This window comes from Lipotes vexillifer, unplaced genomic scaffold (assembly GCF_000442215.2).
Source record: "Lipotes vexillifer unplaced genomic scaffold, Lipotes_vexillifer_v1.1 scaffold779, whole genome shotgun sequence".
Classification (NCBI taxonomy): Eukaryota; Metazoa; Chordata; class Mammalia; order Artiodactyla; family Lipotidae; genus Lipotes; species Lipotes vexillifer.
In genome coordinates this window covers 1852522-1872840 of record NW_006788448.1, presented here as the reverse complement: position 1 = coordinate 1872840, position 20319 = coordinate 1852522, and the positions used below count along the sequence as shown (strand labels likewise).

At 40.6% G+C, this 20319-nt stretch overlaps 1 protein-coding gene across 1 annotated transcript in view; it reads left to right on the top strand.

Moving 5' to 3' along the window:
* Window positions 1-20319, top strand: part of HEXB (hexosaminidase subunit beta) — a 37586-nt gene that overhangs the window by 9276 nt on the left and 7991 nt on the right. The window contains exons 4-6 of the mRNA XM_007461610.1: window positions 5540-5586; window positions 5859-5969; window positions 18968-19069. Coding sequence (XP_007461672.1) covers window positions 5540-5586; window positions 5859-5969; window positions 18968-19069 — 260 coding nt within the window. The remainder of the gene's footprint in view (window positions 1-5539; window positions 5587-5858; window positions 5970-18967; window positions 19070-20319) is intronic.

Sequence of the window (20319 nt, the reverse complement as noted above, 5' to 3'; positions counted from 1 at the left end):
TTTTTCTTTTTTTTGCGGTACGCGGGCCTCTCACTGTTGTGGCCTCTCCCTTTGTGGAGCACAGGCTCCAGACGCGCAGGCTCAGGGGCCATGGCTCGCAGGCCCAGCCGCTCTGTTGCATGTGGGATCTTCCCGGACCGGGGCACGAACCCGCGTCCCCTGCATCGGCAGGCAGACTCAACCACTGCGCCACCAGGGAAGCCCTATAATTTTTAAAAAATATTTATTTATTTTATTCATTTATTTTTGGCTGTGTTGGGTCTTCGTTGCTGCGCGTGGGCTTTCTCTAGTTGCAGTGAGCGGGGGCTATTCTTCATTGCGGTACGTGGGCTTCTCACCTTGGTGGCTTCTCTTGTTGCGGAGCACGGGCTCTATGTGCGCGGGCTTCAGTGGTTGTGGCACACAGGCTCAGTAGTTGTGGCTCGTGAGCTCTAGAGTGCAGGCTCTGTAGTTGTGGTGCACGGGCTTAGTTGCTCCACGGCATGTGGGATCTTCCCGGACCAGGGCTGGTAGGCGGATTCTTAACCACTGCGCCACCAGGGAAGCCCCAGGACTATAATGTTTATAGAGTTACAAATGGCTCTGACCTGCTCTGATTAAGGAATTTTGTTTTATCATCACTTCTTGCTGCCTTCAGTAGCAAGCATTTCCCTTCTGCATTTGTTTATACATTCAAACAAAAATATACTCGTGTATTTTTTTCTGAACCAACCTATTAGTGCAGAAGCATGAAAACAAAGAGAATAATCATTTTCCCAATAGAACATGTCCAACTGTCCATGTAGTGGTGATGTTTCCAGCTTGATATGGTAAGATGCTAGTGATGTAGATGCAGCATAAATGCATGTGCCATCGCCATGTGAGAGTCCTTATCAACTCAACTTGGTTCTTCTGCACTGTCTCCTCATGGGAGTTGTACTTTGTCTCGTCACCAGCTTTCATCTGAATCCACTGGGGAATGGGACGATTCTGCTTCTGTTTCTTGGCCAGGAATCATTTGATCCTAGGAGTGTTGTACGAAGAGAAGGTCAGGAACAGAGTCAACCATACACACCATGATGGCTGAGAATAGAAGAGAACCCTTCCCCCATTTAAAATTCCTGTGGATTTAGAAATATAACAAAGTTTGCAGGAATAGCATGAAAAGATAAAAATGTACTCTAGAGTGATTGGAGGTAGCGGGCAGAGAGGAACCTTAAAAGCTTTTCCTGTGACTTTCAGCCTGAACTTCAAAGTTCGGGCATTGGGACGTTTATTTTTGCTGTTCAAAAGCTGCTATTACCTCTTCTTTCAAGTAGATAAGATTTTGTTGTACTGGCTTCCAAATTAGTATAGTTTTGAGAAAGGAGAGTAATTTTCTTTAATGTGAGCAAGCCAACCAAAGTTCTTAAAAATAAAGAAGGCTTTGGATTTGACTTACGTTGAGTATTATCTAGAATAAAATCGTCAGTGTTACTACTGCTATATGTTTTGTAGTCATAATAATAGTGGTATGATTATAATCATTGTTACTGCTATATGTATTATAGTCATAATAATAATCGTATGATTATGATCTTATTTCAAAATATGACATGAAAATAGCTATAGATGTTTACCGCAAATGTAACTACAAACATTATCATGTAGATCATTTACATATAATGTTATGTGATTTTAAGCTTTTGTCGGTCTGATGTACCTGTCTTGTCTGGGGCCTGTTAGGGAAAACAGAGCTTTATTGATGTTTGCCCTGGATCCACATCAAAATAACAGAACTTTTGAGAGCATTTTGTGAATCTAGTCCAGGAAGGCCTTATTTTCTGCTTACTGTCAGACTTTGAAAGTAACAAACGTGCTCTAAATGATAATTGAGTGTATTGCCACTTAACAGAAAGTTATTCCTCCTGGTATGGGCCTCTATTGGGGGTGGGAGGGAGGCGTAGCAAAAATGACTTTGAACTTTTTATTCTTTCCTATTTCCTATTTTTTTTGAGGTATAATTGACACAACAATTTCAGGTATACAACACAATGATATTTGTATATAATGCAAAATTATCACCACAGTAAGTTAACATCGTCACCACACATAGTTAGAAAAATACTGTTTTTCTTATGATGAGAACTTCTAAGATTTTACTCTTTTTAGCAACTTGCAAATAGGCAACACAGTATTTATTAACTATAGTCACCATGCTGTACCTTACATCCCTAGGATTTATTTATAGACGAAAGATTGTACTTTTTGACCCCCATCATCCATTTTGCCTACCCCCTACCCCCGTCTCTAGTAACCACAAATCTATTCTTTATACTTAACGAGCTTGGTTTTTGTTTAAGATTCCACAGCTAAGTGAGATCATTCAGTATTTGTCTTTCTCTGACTTATTTCATTTAGCATAATGCCCTCAAGTTCCATCCATGTTGTCCCAAATAGCAGGATTTCCTTCTTTCTATGGCTGAATAATATTCCATTGTATATATATACCACATCTTTATCCATACATCCATTGATGGACAGGTTGTTTCCATATTTCGGCTATGGTAATGCAGCAATGAACATAGAGGTGCATATATTTGGGGGGTTAGAGTTTTGTTTTCTTTGGATAAATACCCAGAAGTAGAATTGCTGGATCATGTGGTAGTTCTATTTTTAGTTTTTTGAGGAACCTCCATACTGTTTTCTGTAGTGGCCGCACCGATTTACATTCCTGTGAACAGTGCATAAGGGATCCTTTTACTCCACGTCCTCACCAACCCTTGTTATTTCTTGTGTTTTTGAGAACAGCATTCTAACAGGTGTGAGGTGATATGTTACTGTGGTGGTTTTTGTTTGTTTGTTTTGTTTTTTTGCGGTACGCGGGCCTCTCACTGTTGTGGCCTCTCCCGTTGTGGAGCACAGACTCTGGATGCACAGGCTTAGCGGCTATGGCTCACGGGCCCAGCCGCTCCGTGGCATGTGGGATCTTCCCGGACCGGGGCACGAACCAGGGAAGCCCTACTGTGGTTTTGATTTGCATTTCCCTGATGGTTAGTGATGTGGAACACCTTTTCATATAGCTGTTGGCTATTTATAGGTCCCCCTTGAAAAAATATTTGTTCACGTCTTCTACCCATTTTTTAATTGAATTGTTTGTTTTTTTGTTATTGAGTTGTATGAGTTCTTTATATATGAACCCCTTAACAGATATGTGATTTGCAAGTATCTTCATCCTTTGGTAGATTGCCTTTTCATTTTTCTTGGAGGGGGGAGATAAAGGGCTGTCATTCATTCATTCATTCATTCTGCACTGGGTCTTAGTTGCAGCACGCAGCATCCTCTTTTTGGCATGTGGGATCCTTAGTTGCGGCATGCATGTGGGATCTAGTTCCTCGACCAGGGATCGAACCTGGGCCCCCTGCATTGGGAGTGTGGAGTGTTACCCACTGGACTACCAGGGAAGTCCCAGATTGCCTTTTCATTTTGTTGATGATTTCCTTTGCTGTGCAGAAGCTTTTTACTTTGTTGTAGTCCCACTTGTTTATTTTTGCTTTTGTTTCCTTTGCTTTTGGTGTCACATCCAAAAAAATTAAATCTTTTTTTTTTTTTTTTTTTGCGGTCTGCGGGCCTCTCACTGTTTTGGCCTCTCCTGTTGCGGAGCACAGGCTCTGGATGCACAGGCTCAGCGGCCATGGCTTACGGGCCCAGCCGCTCCGTGGCATGTGGGATCTTCCTGGACCGGGGCACGAACCCATGTCCCCCGCATCGGCAGGATGACTCTCAACCACTGCACCACCAGGGAAGCCCAAATCTTTTTTAAATGTTTGGTAGAATTCACCAGTGAAGCCTTCTGGTCCTAGACTTTTGTTTGTTGGGAGATTTTTGATTACTGATACAATCTCCTAGTAATCAGTTTGCTCACATTTTCTGTTTCTTCATAATTCAGTCTTGGTAAGTTTTCTCTCTCTCGGAATATATTCGTTCTTCTAAGTTGTCAGATTTATTGGCATATAGTTTGTCATAGTAGTCTCCTGTGATCTTTCGTATCTCTGTGGTATGTTGTCACATCTTCTCTTTTATTTAACTTTGAACTACAGGCAAACCTTGGAGATATTGTGGGTTTGGTTCCAGACCACTGCAGTAAAGTGTCTGTCTCAATAAAGGGAGTCACACAAATTTTTTGGTTTCCCAGTGGATATCAAGGTTATGTTTACACTATACTGTAGTCTTTTATGTGTGCAATAGTATTGTCTAAAAAAAACAAGGTACATACCTTAATTTAAAAATACTTTATTGCTAAAAAATATTGATCATCATCTGACAATGCAGAGTTGCCACAAATCTTTGATTTGTAAAAAAAATGCAGTATCTGTGAAGTGCAATAAAATGAGGTATGCCTGTATTCTTTATTTGTAATTTATTTATATATTTTTAAATTTATGGCTGCATCGGGTCTTAGTTGTGGCACGCGGGATCTTCGTTGCAGCATGTGGGATCTTTCGTTGCGGTGCATGGGTTTCTTTCTAGTTGTGGCGTGCGGGTTTTCTCTCTCTAGTTGAGGCACGTGGGCTCAGTAGTTGTGGCGCACGGGCTTAGTTGCCCCGTGGCATGTGGGATCTTAGTTCCCTGACCAGGCATTGAACCCGCATCCCCTGCATTGGTCCAGTGGATTCTTTACCACTGGACCACTGGGCAAGTCCCTATGCCTGTATTCTTAGGTTAAAATTTTCCTTGGCAATATAGTTGTCAGCTAGAATGATGAATTTTGGTAAAGTCAAGGCCAGATAGAGGAGTTGGCCTGTAATATAAAGAACAATCCACTTGAATAAAAAATGGTCAGGAGATAGTCTTTGCAGGTATAAATAAAACACTGTAAGTTGGGCTTTTATCTATAGTGTCATGGTGTTTTCTGAGGCTCTTTGCCCTCTGTTAAGTTTAGGTACCTTCTAAAGTGCCTATAATATTTTATGATAAAAATTCTTTCTTACAGTGCTATAAATTTATTAAGGAACTGGTATTTTGTTTTATTAAATCACTATTTTGTGTTTATCATTCAGACAAAACCAAGGGTTATGCGTACAGTGAAGTAAAGCATTTTTATTAGATGGCACAGGAATTTTTTAAAATTGAGCTTTGATTTTAGAAAATATGTTACAGGGTATATGTATAACATATTTAATTTATTTATTGTTAGATGTTGGGGGTAGGAGTTAATTTATTATTTTTGCTGTGTTGGGTCTTCGTTTCTGTGCGAGGGCTTTCTCTAGTTGTGGCAGGCGGGGGCCTCTCACTATCGCGGCCTCTCTTGTTGCAGAGCACAAGCTCCAGACGCGCAGGCTCAGTAGTTGTGGCTCATGGGCCTAGTTGCTCTGCGGCATGTGGGATCCTCCCAGACCAGGGCTCTAACCCGTGTCCCCTGCATTAGCAGGCAGATTCTCAACCACTGCGCCACCAGGGAAGCCCGACATATTTAATTTTATTTGCCTTTTCTGGTTATGGGTTTGTGTATGGATAATGCATCTTTTATTGTCTCTTTTATAAATTAATGCAATAAATTATAAATTTTTACTTTCCCTAGGTTTAGAGACCTTTAGCCAGTTAATTTATCAAGATTTTTATGGGACTGTAAGTATGATTATTATATGTTACTAACATTATTGGGTAGATATAATACTATAGGAAAAATATAAACTTTTTAGCTATTTGTTTCTTGAATGTTTTTTCTCCCCAAGTGTGTATCTTATCTGGTAAATGTATATTTCACACTTTTTGTTGGTTTTAAATTAATCTTTTATCCAATACTTGCATAGATAGGTATAATTTATTTATTACATAAATAAAATGAGTACACATTTTATCTAAGACAAAATAAACAAAAATTTTCTTTTGTTTTTTAGTTCACTGTCAATGAATCCAACATTGTAGATTCTCCAAGGTTTCCTCATAGAGGAATTTTAATTGATACATCCAGACACTTTCTGTCCATTAAGAGTATTTTTAAAACTCTGGTAGGTAATTATTTTATTTTAATCCACTGTCTATTCTGAAGATGTGTCCTTTAATGTTGTTACTTTACGTTGGTTACATATGCTGTTGTGCAGGTTGGAACAGGGGATTCATTTTCCATATACTAAGTATAAGCACTGGGCTTTCTTCCCTCCCTACCCTGGGAAGTATATTTCCTCTACTGAGAAGTGGAGGCTCCCTTAGGGAATCACTCTCTTGTTTTCATTGGGGTGGGAGAGGGGTTTAACCAGTATTCAGTCAGCATTGTTAAGAGAAAGACTCAGTTTTAATAGTGCCCACTGGCCCTCTGTGAATCATTTGTCAAATCATGGGTCTAGACTTCTGGTTAGGAATATATAGTCATTGTACCTCTAGTTGTTTTTAATTTTGTGATCTCCACTTACTTTTTTTAAAGTGGCCTAGAAAGGAATCTGAGAGCAGCTTCATACCTAAGGAAATATTCCAAAGGAATATGGAACTTCAGGTGGTGAGAGCTTGGGGGCAAGGTGGACATTAACTATTTTCTCTTTTCATTGGTTCATCCCCACCATCACTGCCAGTTTGTAGGGATTGGGAGGTTTTCTTGCCATGTTTCTCTGCAGCTTCACCTGATCATCTATGAACACACTATGTTATAAAAAAATTATTTTTACGTTTACATTAAAACCCTGTATTTCTTTCTCCAAAAGACATTATTGTAATTTTTATGAAAGAAATATATGCTTAGTGTAAAAAGTTTGAACATAGATATGCATAAAATAAGTAGCGATCCCATAATTTCATTTACCAAAGATTGACATAAATTTTTATGTCCCATTTGTCTCATTTTAAACTTAAAAAATGAGTATCTTAACGTATAATATGACTTCTGGTTTTTACTGAAATATAGTTGACATACAACATTATGTTAGTTTCAGGTGTACTAAATCATGATTTGACATTAGCATACATTATGAAGCGATCATCATGTTAAGTCTAGTATCCATCTCTCCCCATACAGAGTTATTACAATATTATTACATCCCCATGACTTATTTATTGTATAGCCGGAGGTTTGTTCCTCTTAATCCCCTTCACCTATTTTCACCCATCCCCTTACCCTCCTCCCTCCTGCCAACCACTCTGTATTTATGAGTCTACTTTTGTTTCATTTTGTTTTGTTTTTTAGATTTTCACATATAAGTGAGATCATTGATATTTGTCTTTCTCTGTCTGATGTATTTCACTTAACATAATATCCTCTAGATTTATCCATGTTGTCACAAAGGCAAGATTTCATTTTTTTATGGCTGAGTCTTCTCTGTGTGTTTTGATTGGAGAATTTAGTCCAATTACATTTTTTTTTTTAAAGAGCCAATCTTTTTTATTTTTTTAAAATATTTATTTGTTTGGTTGCCCTGTATCTTAGTTGCAGCAGGTGGGCTCCTTTAGTTGCATCTCGCAGGCTCCTTAGTTGCGGTGTGGGACTTCTTAGTTGTGGCATGAGAACTCTTATTTGTGGCATGCATGTGGGATCTAGTTCCCTGACCAGGGATCGAACCCAGGCCCCCTGCATTGGGAGCTCAGAGTCTTAACCACTGTGCCACCAGGGAAGCCCCAGTCCAATTACATTTAAAGTAATTATTATTATTTTTAAAGTAATTATTGATGGTTATGTACTTACTGCCATTTTGTTAATTGTTTTGGGATTGTTTTCATAGTTCTTTTTTGTTCCTTTCATCATCTTTTGCCCTATTCCCTTGCCATGTGATGACTGTCTTTAGTGTTATGTTCGGATTCCTTTCTTTGTGTGTGTACCTATTAATAGATTTTTGGTTTGTAGTTAACTGTGTGTGTGTATGTGTATCTATATATAGAGATACACACACATATACATACATATATATATATATATAGTTTTATATACATGATTAGGTTATATATACATGATTATTGTAAGTTGACGATCTCTTAAGTTCAAACATTCTAACAACCCTACGTTTTTACTCCACCTCTCACACTTAATGTTTTTGACATCATATTTTACATCTTTTTGTTTTCTGTATCCCATTGCTACTTATTGTGGATATAGATGATTTTTCTTACTTGTGTTTTTTAACCTTCCTGCTAGCTTTTTAGATGATTGACCTACTACCTTTACTGTATGTTTGGCTTCAGCAATGATATTTTTCCTTCTGTAATTTTCATATTTCTAGTTGTGGTCTTTTCTGCTTAGAAGAGTCTTTTTAACATTTCTTGTAAAGTTGGTTTCGTGGTGCTGAACTCTTAGTTTTCGCTTGTCTGTAGAACTCTCTCTCCTCCAACTTTGAATGATAGTCTTGCTGGGTAGAATATTCTTGGTTGTAAAGTTTTTTTACCTTTCATCACTGAATTTGTCATGCCACTCCTTCTGGCCTGCACAGCTTCTGCTGAAAAGTCAGCTGACAGTCTTATGGGAGTTCCCTGGGAAGTAACTAGTTGCTTTTCTCTGGCTGCTTTTCAGATTCTGTCTTTAATTTTTGCCGTTTTAATTGCAGTGTATCTCAGTGTGGTTGTCTTTGGGTGACCCTGTTTGAGATTCTCTGTCTTCCTGGACTGTATGTCTGTCTTTTTTTTTTTCCCAGATTAGGGAAGTTTTCAGCTATTATTTCTTGAAATACATTCTCTGCCCCTGTGTCTCTTCTCCTTCTGGGACCCCTATAGTGTGTATGTTATTATCCTTGATGTTGTCCCAGAGGTCTCTTACACTATCCTCATTTAAAATTTTTTTCTGTTCAACTTGGCCGATTTCCACTACTCTGTCTTCTAGTTTGCGGATCTGGTCCTCTCTATCTACAAATCTATTATTGATTCCTTCTAGTGTGTTTTAAATTTCATTTACTATGTTCTGCAGCTTTTTGGTTCATCTTTATATTTTCCAACTGTCTATTAAAATTCTGTGTTCGTTCATTCTTAGGTTCAGGATCTTTATGATCATTACCTTGAACTCTTTTTTGGGTATATTGCTTATCTCTACTTCGTTTAGTTCCTTTTCTGGAGTTTTGTCTTGTTCCTTTGTTTAGAACATATTCCTCTGTGTCCACATTTTGCCTAATTCTCTGTTTATTTCTATGTATTAGGTAGGTCAGCTACATTTCTCAATATTGCAGAAGTGGCCTTATGTAGGAGATGTCCTATGGGGCCCAGCAATGCACTCCTCTGTGGTCACCAGAGCCACCTCTAGGGGTGTCCCCTCTGTGGGCTGCGTGGGCCCTTCTGTTGTGGTACGGCTGACTACTGTGAGTACAGTGATAGGCAGGGCTGGTCCCTGGACCAGTTGGCTGCCAGGCCCCGTCTCCTATGGTGGCTGCTGCCCTGTGGGTGGGCAGAGCTGGGTCTTGGGGCACCTGGCTATGGGGACCAGGGTTCCTGGGACTGGTGCTGGCCTGTTGGTGGGCAAGTAAGCCACTGGTGTTGATAGTCTAGAGGGAGGACTCCAAAATAGCACTTGACAGCACCACTGTCCTCGTGGTACAACAAGCTCCCTGAAGTGGTTCCCTCCGGTGTCTTTGCTCCCAGGGGGAGTCCCAGTTGTCTCCTGCCTCTCTGAAGCTAGATCAGCAAGTGAGTCTGACCCAGGCTCCTTACAAATTACTGCCTCTTACTTGGGACTCAGAGCCTGTAAGATTTTAAATGTGTTTTGTTTTTTAATTGGAGGATAATTGTTTTACAATGTTGTGTTAGCTTCTGCTGTGCAACGAAGCAAATCAGCCACATGTATACCCATATCCCCTCCCTCTTGGATCTCCCTCCTGCCCTCCCCATCCCACCCATCTAGGACATCACAGAGCACCAAGCTGAGCCCCCTATGCTTACAGCAGGTTCCCACTAGCTATCTGTTTTACACATGGTAGTGTATTTATGTCAAACCTAATCTCCCAATTTGTCGCACCCTCCCTTTCCCCTCCCTATGTCCACATGTCTGTTCTCTACGTCTACGACTCTATTCCTGCCCTACAGATAGGTTCATCTGTACCATTTTTTCTAGATTCCACATATATGTGTTAATATATGATATTTGGTTTTCTCTTTCTGGCTTACTTCACTCTGTATCACAGACTCTAGGTCCATTCACGTCTCTACAAATGACCCAATTTCGTTACTTTGTATGGCTGAGTAATATTCCATTGTATATATGTACCACGTCTTCTTTATCCGTTCATCTGTTGTTGCACATTCAGGTTGTTTCCATGTCCTGGCTATTGTAAATAGTGCTGCAGTGAACATTGGGGTACATGTGTCCTTTTGAATTATGGTTTTCTCAGGGTATATGCCCAGTAGTGGGATTGCTGGGTCATATGGTAGTTCTGTTTTTAGTTTTTTAAGGAATCTCCATAATGTTCTCCACAGAAGCTATATCAATTTACATTCCCACCAGTGTGCAAAAGGGTTCCCTTTTCTCCACACCCTCTCCAGCATTTGATGATGGCCATTCTGACTGGTGTGAGGTGATACCTCATTGTAGTTTTGTTTTTTTTGTTTGTTTGTTTTGGGTTTTTTTTTGCGGTACGCGGGCCTCACACTGCTGTGGCCTCTCCCGTTGCAGAGCACAGGCTCCAGTTGCGCAGGCTCAGCGGCCACGGCCCACGGGCCCAGCCGCTCCGCGGCACGTGGGATCCTCCCGGACCGGGGCACGAACCCGTGTCCCCTGCATCGGCAGGCGGACTTTCAACCACTGTGCCACCAGGGAAGCCACCTCATTGTAGTTTTGATTTGCATTTCTCTAATAATTAGTGATGTTGAGCAGCTTTTCATGTGCCTCTTGGCCATCTGTATGTCTTCTTTGGAGAAATGTCTATTTAGGTCTTCTGCCCATTTTTAATTTTAATTTTTATTTTTTGCAGTACAAGGGCCTCTCACTGTTAGGGCCTCTCACTCTTGTGGCCTCTCCCATTGTGGAGCACAGGCTCTGGACGTGCAGGCTCAGTGGCCAAGCCACTTCGCAGCATGTGGGAATCTTCCCGGACCAGGGCACGAACCCATGTCCCCTGATGTCCCCTGCATTGGCAGGCGGACTCTCAACCACTGCGCCACCAGGGAAGCCCGCCCATTTTAAAAATTGGGGTTTTTTTTGCTGTTGAGCTCCGTGAGCTGTTTGCATATTTTGGAGATTAATCCTTTGTCAGTTGCTTCATTTGCAAATATTTTCTCCCATTCTGAGGGTTGTCTTTTCGTCTTGTTTATGGTTTCCTTTGCTGTGCAAAAGCTTTTAAGTTTCATTAGGTACCATTTGTTTATTTTTGTTTTTACTTTCATTACTTTAGGAGGTGGGTCAAAAAAGATCTTGCTGTGATTTATGTCAAAGAGTGTTTTTCCTATGTTTTCCTCTAAGAGTTTTATAGTGTCCGGTCTTACATTTAGGTCTTTAATCCATTTTGAGTTTATTTTTGTGTATGGTGTTAGGTAGAGTTCTAATTTCATTCTTTTACATGTAGCTGCCCAGTTTTCCCAGCACCACTTATTCAAGAGGCTGTCTTTTCTCCATCACATGTTCTTGCCTCCTTTGTCATAATTAAGGTGGCCATATGTCCGTGGGTTTATCTCTGGGCTTTCTACCCTGTTCCATTGATCTGTATATCTGATTTTGTGCCAGTACCACACTGTCTTGATTACTGTAGCTTTGTAATATACTTTGAAATTGGGGAGCCTGATTCCTCCAGCTCCATTTTTCTTTCTCAAGATTGCTCTGGCTATTTGGTGTCTTTTGTGTTTCCATACACATTGTAAAATTTTGTTCTAATTCTGTGAAGAATGCCATTGGTAGTTTGATAGGGATTGAATTGAATCTGCAGATTTCTTTGGGTAGTATAGTCATTTTCACAATACTGATTCTTCCAATCCAAGAACATGCTATGTTTCTCTATCTGTTTATGTCATCTTTGATTTCTTTCATCAGTGTTTTATCATTTTCTCAGTATAAGTCTTTTGCCTCCTTAGGTAGGTTTATTCCTAGGTATTTTGTTCTTTTTGTCATGATGGTTAATGGGATTGTTTCCTTAATTTCTTTTTCTGATTTTTTTGTTGTTAGCGTATAGGAATGCAAGAGATTTCTGTGCATTAATTTTGTACCTTCAACCTTACCAAAATCATTGATTAGTTCTAGTAGTTTTCTGGTGGCATCTTTAGGATTTTCTATGTATAGTATCATGTCATCTGCAAACAGTGAGAGTTTTACTTCTTCTTTTCCAATTTGTATCCCTTTTATTTTTTTTTCTTCTCTGATTGCCGTGGCTAGGACTTCCAAAACTACATTGAATAAGAGTGGCAAGAGTGGACATCCTTGTCTTGTTCCTGATAGTAGTGGAAATGCTTTCAGTTTTTCACCATTAAGAAAGGTGTTTGCTGTGGGTTTGTCATATATGGCTTTTATTATGTTGAGGTAGGTTGCCTCTGTGCCCATATTCTGGAGAGTTTTTATCATAAATGGGTGTTAAATTTTGTCAAAAGCTTTTTCTGCATTTATTGAGATGATCATATGGTTTTTATTCTTTAATTTACTAATATGGTGTATCACATGGATTGGTTTGTGTATATTGAAGAATCCTTGCATTCCTGAGATAAATCCCACTTGATCATGGTGTATACTTTTAATGTGTTTGTGGATTCTGTTTGCTAATATTTTGTTGAGGATTTTTGCATCCATATTCATCAGTGATATTGGTCTGTAATTTTCGTTTTTGGAGTATCTCTGTCTGGTTTTGGTATCAGGGTGATGGTGGCCTCGTAGAATGAATTTGGGAGTGTTCCTCGCTCAGCAGTTTTTTGAAGAGTTTGAGAAGGATAGGTGTTAGCTCTTCTGTAAATGTTCGATAGAATTCACATGTGAATCCATCTGGTCCTGGACTTTGTTGGAAGATTTTTAATTACAGTTTCAATTTCATTACTTGTGATAGGTTTGTTTATATTTTCTAATTCTTCCTGGTTTAGTCTTTGGAAACTTGTACCTTTCCAAGAATTTGTCCATTTCTTCCTGGTTGCCCATTTTATTAGCATATAGTTGTTTGTAGTAGTCTCTTATAATCCTTTGTATGTCTGCAGTGTCAGTTGTGATTACTCCTTTTTCATTTCTAGTTTTATTGATTTGCATCCTCTTTTTTTTTTTTCTTGATGAGCCTGGCTAAAGGTTTATCAATTTTCTTTTTCTTCTCAACGAACCAACTTTTAGTTTTATTTTTCTGTGCTGTTGTTTTCTTTGTTTCTATTTCACTTATTTCTGCTCTGATCTTTATGATTTCTTTCCTTCTACTGACTGGGTTTTCTTTGTTCTTTCTCTAGTTGCTTTAGGTGAAGTTTAGATTGTTTATTTGGGATTTTTCTTGTTTCTTGAGGTGAGATTGAATTGCTATAAACTTCCCTCTTAAAACTGCTTTTGCTGGTGGCTTCCCCAGTGGTGCGGTGGTTGAGAGTCCGCCTGCCAATGCAGGGGACACGGGTTCGTGCCCCGATCTGGGAAGATCCCACATGCTGTGGAGCGGCGAGGCCCGTGAGCCATGGCCACTGAGCCTGCGCGTCCGGAGCCTGTGCTCCCAACGGGAGAGGCCACAATGGTGAGAGACCCGCATACTGCAAAAAAAAAAAAAAAACACCTGCTTTTGCTGTGTCCCATAGGTTTTGGGTCGTCGTGTTTTCATTGTCATTTGTTTCTATGTAATTTTTAATTTCTCCTTTGATTTGTTCAGTGATCTCTTGGTTATTTAGTAGTACACTGTTTAGCCTCCATGTGTTTGTGTTTTTACAGTTTTTTTCCTGTAATTGATTTCCAATTTCATAACACTGTGGTCAGAAAAGATGCTTGATACGATTTCAGTTTTCTTAAATTTCCTGAGGCTTGATTTGTGACCCAAGATGTGATCTGTCTAAGATGTGATCTGAACATCCTGGAGAATGTTCTCTGTGCACTTGAGAAGAAAGTGTATTCTGACACTTTCAGGTAGAATGTCCTATAAATATCAATTAAATCTGTCTGGTCTATTGTGTCATTTAAAGCTTGTGCTTCCTTATATATTTTGTTTGGACGATCTGTCCATTGGTGTAAGTGGGGTGTTAAAGTTCCCTACTCTTATTGTGTTACTGTCTATTTCCCATTTTATGCTTGTTAGCATTTGCCTTATGTATTGAGGTGCTCCTATGTTGGGTGCATAAATATTTACAATTGTTATATGTTCTTGGATTGATACCTTGATCATTATGTAGTATCCTTCCTTATCTCTTGTAACAGTCTTTATTTTAAAGTCTGTTTTATCTGATAAGATTATTACTACTACAGCTGTCTTTTGATTTCCATTTGCATGGAATATCTTTTCCATCCCTTCAGTTGCAGTCTGTATGTGTCCCTAGGTCTGAAGTGGGTCTCTTGTAGACAGCATGTATATGGGTCTTGTTTTTGTATCCATTTAGCCAGTCTGTGTCTTTTGGTTGGAGCATTTAATCCATTTATATTCAAGGTTATTATTGATATGTATGTTCCTGTTACCATTTTCTTTTTCTTTTTTTCTTTTTTTTTCTTTTTTTTTAACATCTTTATTGGGGTATAATTGCTTTACAGTGGTGTGTTAGTTTCTGCTTTATAACAGAGTGAGTCAGTTATACATATATATATGTTCCCATATCTCTTCCCTCTTTGTCTCCCTCCCTCCCACCCTCCCTATCCCACCCCTCCAGACAGCCACAAAGAACCGAGCCGGTTTCCCTGTGCCATGCGGCTGCTTCCCACTGGCTATCTACCTTACGTTTGTTAGTATATATATGTCCATGTCTCTCTCTCGCCCTAACACACCTCACCCTTCCCCCTCCCCATATCCTCAAGTCTGTTCTCCAGTAGGTCTCTGTCTTTATTCCTGTTTTACCCCTAGGTTCTTCATAACATTTTTTTTTTCTTAAATTCCATATATATGTGTTAGCATACGGTATTTGTCCTTCTCTTTCTGACTTACTTCACTCTGTATGACAGACTCTAGATCTATCCACCTCATTACAAATAGCTCAATTTCGTTTCTTTTTATGGCTGAGTAATATTCCATTGTATATATTGTTTTGGGTTTGTTTTCTAGGACTTTTTCTTCTCTTGTGTTTCTTGCCTTGAGAAGTTCCTTTAGCATTTGTTGTAAAGCTGGTTTGGTGGTGCTGAATTCTCTTAGTTTTTGCTTGTCTGTAAAGCTTTTGATTTCTCCGTCAAATTTGAATGAGATCCTTGCTGGGTAGAGTAATCTTGACTGTAGGTTTTTGTCTTTCATCACTTTAAGTATATCCTGCCACTCCCTTCTGGCCTGCAGAGTTTTTCCTGAAAAATCAGCTGATAACTTTATGGGGATTCCTTTGTACGTAATTTTTTCTCTTACCTTGCTGCTTTTTTTGGCGGTACGTGGGCCTCTCGCTGTTGTGGCATCTCCCGTTGCGAAGCACAGGCTCTGGACACGCAGGCTCAGCGGCCATGGGTCACGGGCCCAGCCGCTCTGCGGCTTGTGGGATCTTCCCGGACCGGGGCATGAACCCGCATCCCGTGCATCGGCAGGCGGACTCTCAACCACTGCGCCACCAGGGAAGCTCCTCCCTTGCTGCTTTTAATATTTCTTCTTTGAATTTAATTTTTGTTTGTTTGATTACGTGTGTCTTGGTGTGTTATTCCTAGGGTTTATCGTGTATGGGACTCTCTGTGCTTCCTGGACTTGGGTGATTATTTCCTTTCCCATGTTAGGAAAGTTTTCCACTATAATCTTAGAATATTTTCTCAGACCCTTTCTTTTTCTGGGACCCCTATAATTCGAATGTTGGTGTGTTCAGTGTTCTCCCAGAGGTCTCTGAGATTGTGTTCAATTCTTTTCATTCCTTTTTCTTTATTCTGCTCCTTGGCAGTTATTTCCACCATTCTGTCTTCCAGTTCACTTATTCGTTCTTTTGCCTCAGTTATTTTGTTATTGATGCCTTCTAGTGTATTTTTCATTACAGTTATTGTGTTGTTCATCTGTGTTTATTTGTTTAGTTCTTCTAGATCTTTGTTAAACATTTCTTGTATTTTCTCGATCCATGCCTCCATTCTGTTTCCAGGATTCTGGATCATCTTTACTCACATTACTCTGAATTCTTTTTCAGGTTGGTTGCCTATTTCCTCTTGATTTATTTGGTCTTGTAGGTTTTTACCTTGCTCCTTCATCTGTGACATATTTTTTTGTCATCTCATTTTTTTTTTTTCTGGGGTGGGATTGTGTTCCTGTGTTACTGGTTGTTTAGCCTGAGGCTTCCAGCACTGGAGTTTGTAGGCTGTTGGGTAGAGCTGAGTCCTGGTGCCAAGATGAGGACCTCTGAGAGACCTCACTCCAGTGAGTTCTCTGGGGTCTGAGGTCCTCTGTTAGTCCAGTGGTTCAGACTCAGAGCTCCCACCACAGGAGCTCAGGCACGACCCCCAGCTTGTGAACCAAGATCCTGCAAGCCATGCAGGGTGGCCAAAAAAAAAAAAAGAGGAGCTGAAGAATAACAAAGAGTAAAAAAGAAAATAAGATTAGAAAACTAACAGATATGTTAGAAAAATATAAAAATATGGATGAAACAACAACTGGAAGGTAAAAAAGCAAAAAAAGAGGAGGGAACAAAAAGCTGGAAAAGGCCTTGGCTGTGGGAGGCAGGGTTTAGGTGGTGGGCAGGGCCTATGCTTAGGACCCACTGGGCTGAAAAGGCCCTTCGGGGGTGAGGCTTAGGTTCTATGCAGCAGGAGGGGCCCAGGAGTGCCTCTGGCCTTGAGGGCGGAGGACCAGGTCTGGGACTCCAGCAGGCTCCCTGGGCCCGAGTGGGCAGGGGAAATGCCCACCAGGCCTCCCCTGATCCTCCGGTCCTGGGGGTTCCTCCGCCACCATCTGCCTCCTCTTCCCCGCTCCTCCCTCCCTCCCACACCCCTAGGACCTGCGAGGCCCGAGGGGGGCCCTGGAGAACAGAGGACCAGGCCCCGGAGCCCAGCAGGCTTCCTGGGGCCTGAGTGGGCGGGGGAAACGCCTGCCTTCCACATCTCCCCTGATCCTCGGATCCCAGGGGGCCCCTCCCCACCTCTGTCCTACACGCCTAGGAACCACGTGGCCTGGAGGGGGCCTCAGAGAGCGGAGGCCCTGGCCCGGGAGCCCAGCAGGCTTCCCCAGGCCTGATTGGGCAGGGAAACACCAGGCACACTCCCCACTGATCCTCCAAGCCCCTGAGGGTCCCTCCAGGTGTGGGAACCCCTCCCCTCTCCCACCCACCCCTCAGGGGTGCCAGTCCTGTCCGGCCTCCACTTCTCCCCCCTCACTCCCCCACATGTACTACCCGGTTGCTCGGGGGTTCCTCCCATCTCCTTGGGTATCGAGGTCCCCCACCAACATCTGCCAGGTGCCCTAGTTGTGGGGAGATGCGAACTCCTTGTCCTCCCACACTGGAAGAGGAATCTACATATGCTTTTTAAGAGCACAGTCTGTTTCCTACAGCCTGCCAGCTCATCCATATGCAAGCCCTGCTGTCTTTCAAAGCCAGATGTTTTGGGGGGCTCGTTTTCCTGGTGTTGGACCCCAGGCTACAGAGCCTGATGTGGGCTCAGATTCCTCACCCCCTGGGGAGAACCTCTGCAACTGTGATATCCTCCCATTTGTGGGTCACGTAGTCTGGGGTGTGGGTCTCTCCTTGTGGTTTCTTCTTTATACTGTTGTGGAAAAATCTTGTCTGCTAGTTTTCAGGTCATTCTCATCAATAATTGCTCTGTTAATAGTTGTAATTTTGGTGTGTCTGTGGCAGGAGGTGAGCAGGAGGGTCTTCCTGCTCTGCCATCTTGGCCACATCATAAGGAGAAGTTTTGATTCTCTGATAGGGAAAATCTCTTCCCTTATCATTTTTCATCTTCTTATAGTCTTTTATATTTTATATGCATATTGTTTGTTCCTCCAGAGTGTACATAAAATCAATGTCAATTTCCCCCCAAATTTGAGAATTTTAATTAGAATTGTACTGTGTTTCTACTGAATTTCTTTCATCTGTAAGGGAGGGTTGGCACTCAAATCTCAGAATTATGGGAATTACAAGTCCCATTTTTTCCTCTGCTGCATTCCCAAACACAGTAGTAGTGGTAGCCAAGAACTATTTTCCATTCTTGGCTAACCCCTAAATACTGGAAATTTATAAGCTTGCTCCCTTCCCATAGGGCAAAGTTATTATAGCTTACTGTTTAGAATAAGTAAGAATTCTGTATAGGCTTTTTGAAAAGCAACATGCCATGTAAAGAATATAAGATAAGGAATTTATTCTTCACATCGTTCCCTTGTTGAAAAAGTAAATTTTAAAAGGAAACAGACACATTGGAAATAATCCTGGATGCATATAAGTAAATTGGATTGTATAATATATCTGTGGTATGTAATTTTTTTCCCTTCTCTCTCCCCACTGGGTTTGTTCTCTATCCGTGAATCTGCTTCCATTTTTGTTATATTCACTAGTTGTATTTTTTAGATTCCACATATAAGTGATGTCATACATATCCGTGTCTGACTTACTTTACTTAGCATAATGCCCTCCAAGTCCATCCATCTTGTTGCAGACAGCAAAATTTTTTTTTATTGCTGAGTAATATTCCATTGTATATATATATACACCACATCTTTATCCATTCTTCTGTTGATGGATACGTAGCTTGCTTCCACATCTTGGCAATTGTAAATAATGCTGCTACGAACATTGGGGTGCATGTATCTTTTCAAATTAGTGTTTTTTCCAAGTTATGTATACCCAGGAGTGAGTGGGGATTGCTGGGTCATATGGTAGCTTTATTTTTAGTTTTTTTGAGAAACCTCCAAACTGTTTTGCACAGTGGCTACACCAATTTATATTCCCACTAACAGTGTACAAGGGTTCCCTTTTCTCCACACCCTTGCCAACATTTGTTGTGTTCTTTTTGATGATAGCCATTCTGACAGCGTGAGCTGATAATCTCATTGTGGTTTTAAGGTATATAAATTTTTAACATGTTTGCTTGCAGGATGCCATGGCTTTTAATAAGTTTAATGTTCTCCACTGGCACATAGTAGATGACCCGTCTTTCCCTTATCAGAGCATCACTTTTCCTGGATTAAGCAAAAAAGTGAGTTATTCATGTTGTTGTTGGTATACCAAAAAAAATCTGGGGTATAGTTTCATTAGAAGTTTGCAGCTTAAATGTTTCTTCTTATGGATAGCATTGAAGTGTAAAAGCTAGATATTTGGGGGACTTCCCTGGCGGTCCAGTGGTTAAGACTCCGTGCTTCCACTGCAGGAACTGCAGGGTTAGATCCCTGGTCAGTGAGGCCAAAAAAAAAAAAAAAAGATATTTGTGGTTTTAAATGTTTTTAATAGGCTTCCGCTGAGCATTTTATATCCACAGAACTGTTGTGGTTTTGTAATTGTTATCGTAAATGTAAACAATCTCTAGGGGCTATACAAATAAAAATTTAAAAACCTTAATGAATGTAGCAGACCTGAAGCATTTGTGATTAACATAAGGTTAAGTAATTATATTTACCAAGTAGTCCAACTATATATTTGTTTCAAACAGAATTGTTTTGAATTCTATAAATGACAACTTCTTTTCTCTCTGAAAAACTATATGAAACAGGGAATCTTACAGATAACAGCTCCTTCTTGGAAAATAATGGTGGTCTTAGGAGTGTTCAGATTCACTGTATTATAGACCAGGGAAGCTGGGAGTGAGCCTCGATACCATCAAGTTGAATCCCCCTCTAGTACAAGGCCAGTCACTGACAGCCAAGAGAAGCTGTATGTCTCATCCAAAGTTGTAGTTAGGAAGAGGCAGAGCCAAGACCCTAAATTTTGTCCTCTGGCCACAATTCCACAACTTTCTCCAAGGTTTTGATGTAATTTAGGTTGAAATCCTAGCAGCACTCCTGTTGTTGTTTGCTTTTAATATGGAAAACTTCAAACATATACAGAAGTAGAATTTAATGAATTCCCATTTCCTTATCAGTCAGCCTCAGTAATCAAGTAATGGCCAGTCTTGTATCACCTATACCCCCTCCATTATTTTGAAGGTAATCCCAGACATCATATCTTATTGGTAAAAAGGCCTGTTTAAAAAGTTATAGTTCGTTATCACAGCTAAGAAAATAGCAATAATCCAGATAGCCAGTCATTATTCATGTTTCCCCAAGTGCCGCCTTCTTTTTTTAAAAGAACTTATTTGCATTTGGATGCAAATAAGGTCCATACATTGTGGTCAGTTAATATGTCTGTTTTTTTTTTTTTTTTTTTTTTTTTGTTCCGCGGGCCCCCCACTGTTGTGGCCTCTCCCGTTGCGGAGCACAGGCTCCGGACGCGCAGGCTCAGCGGCCATGGCTC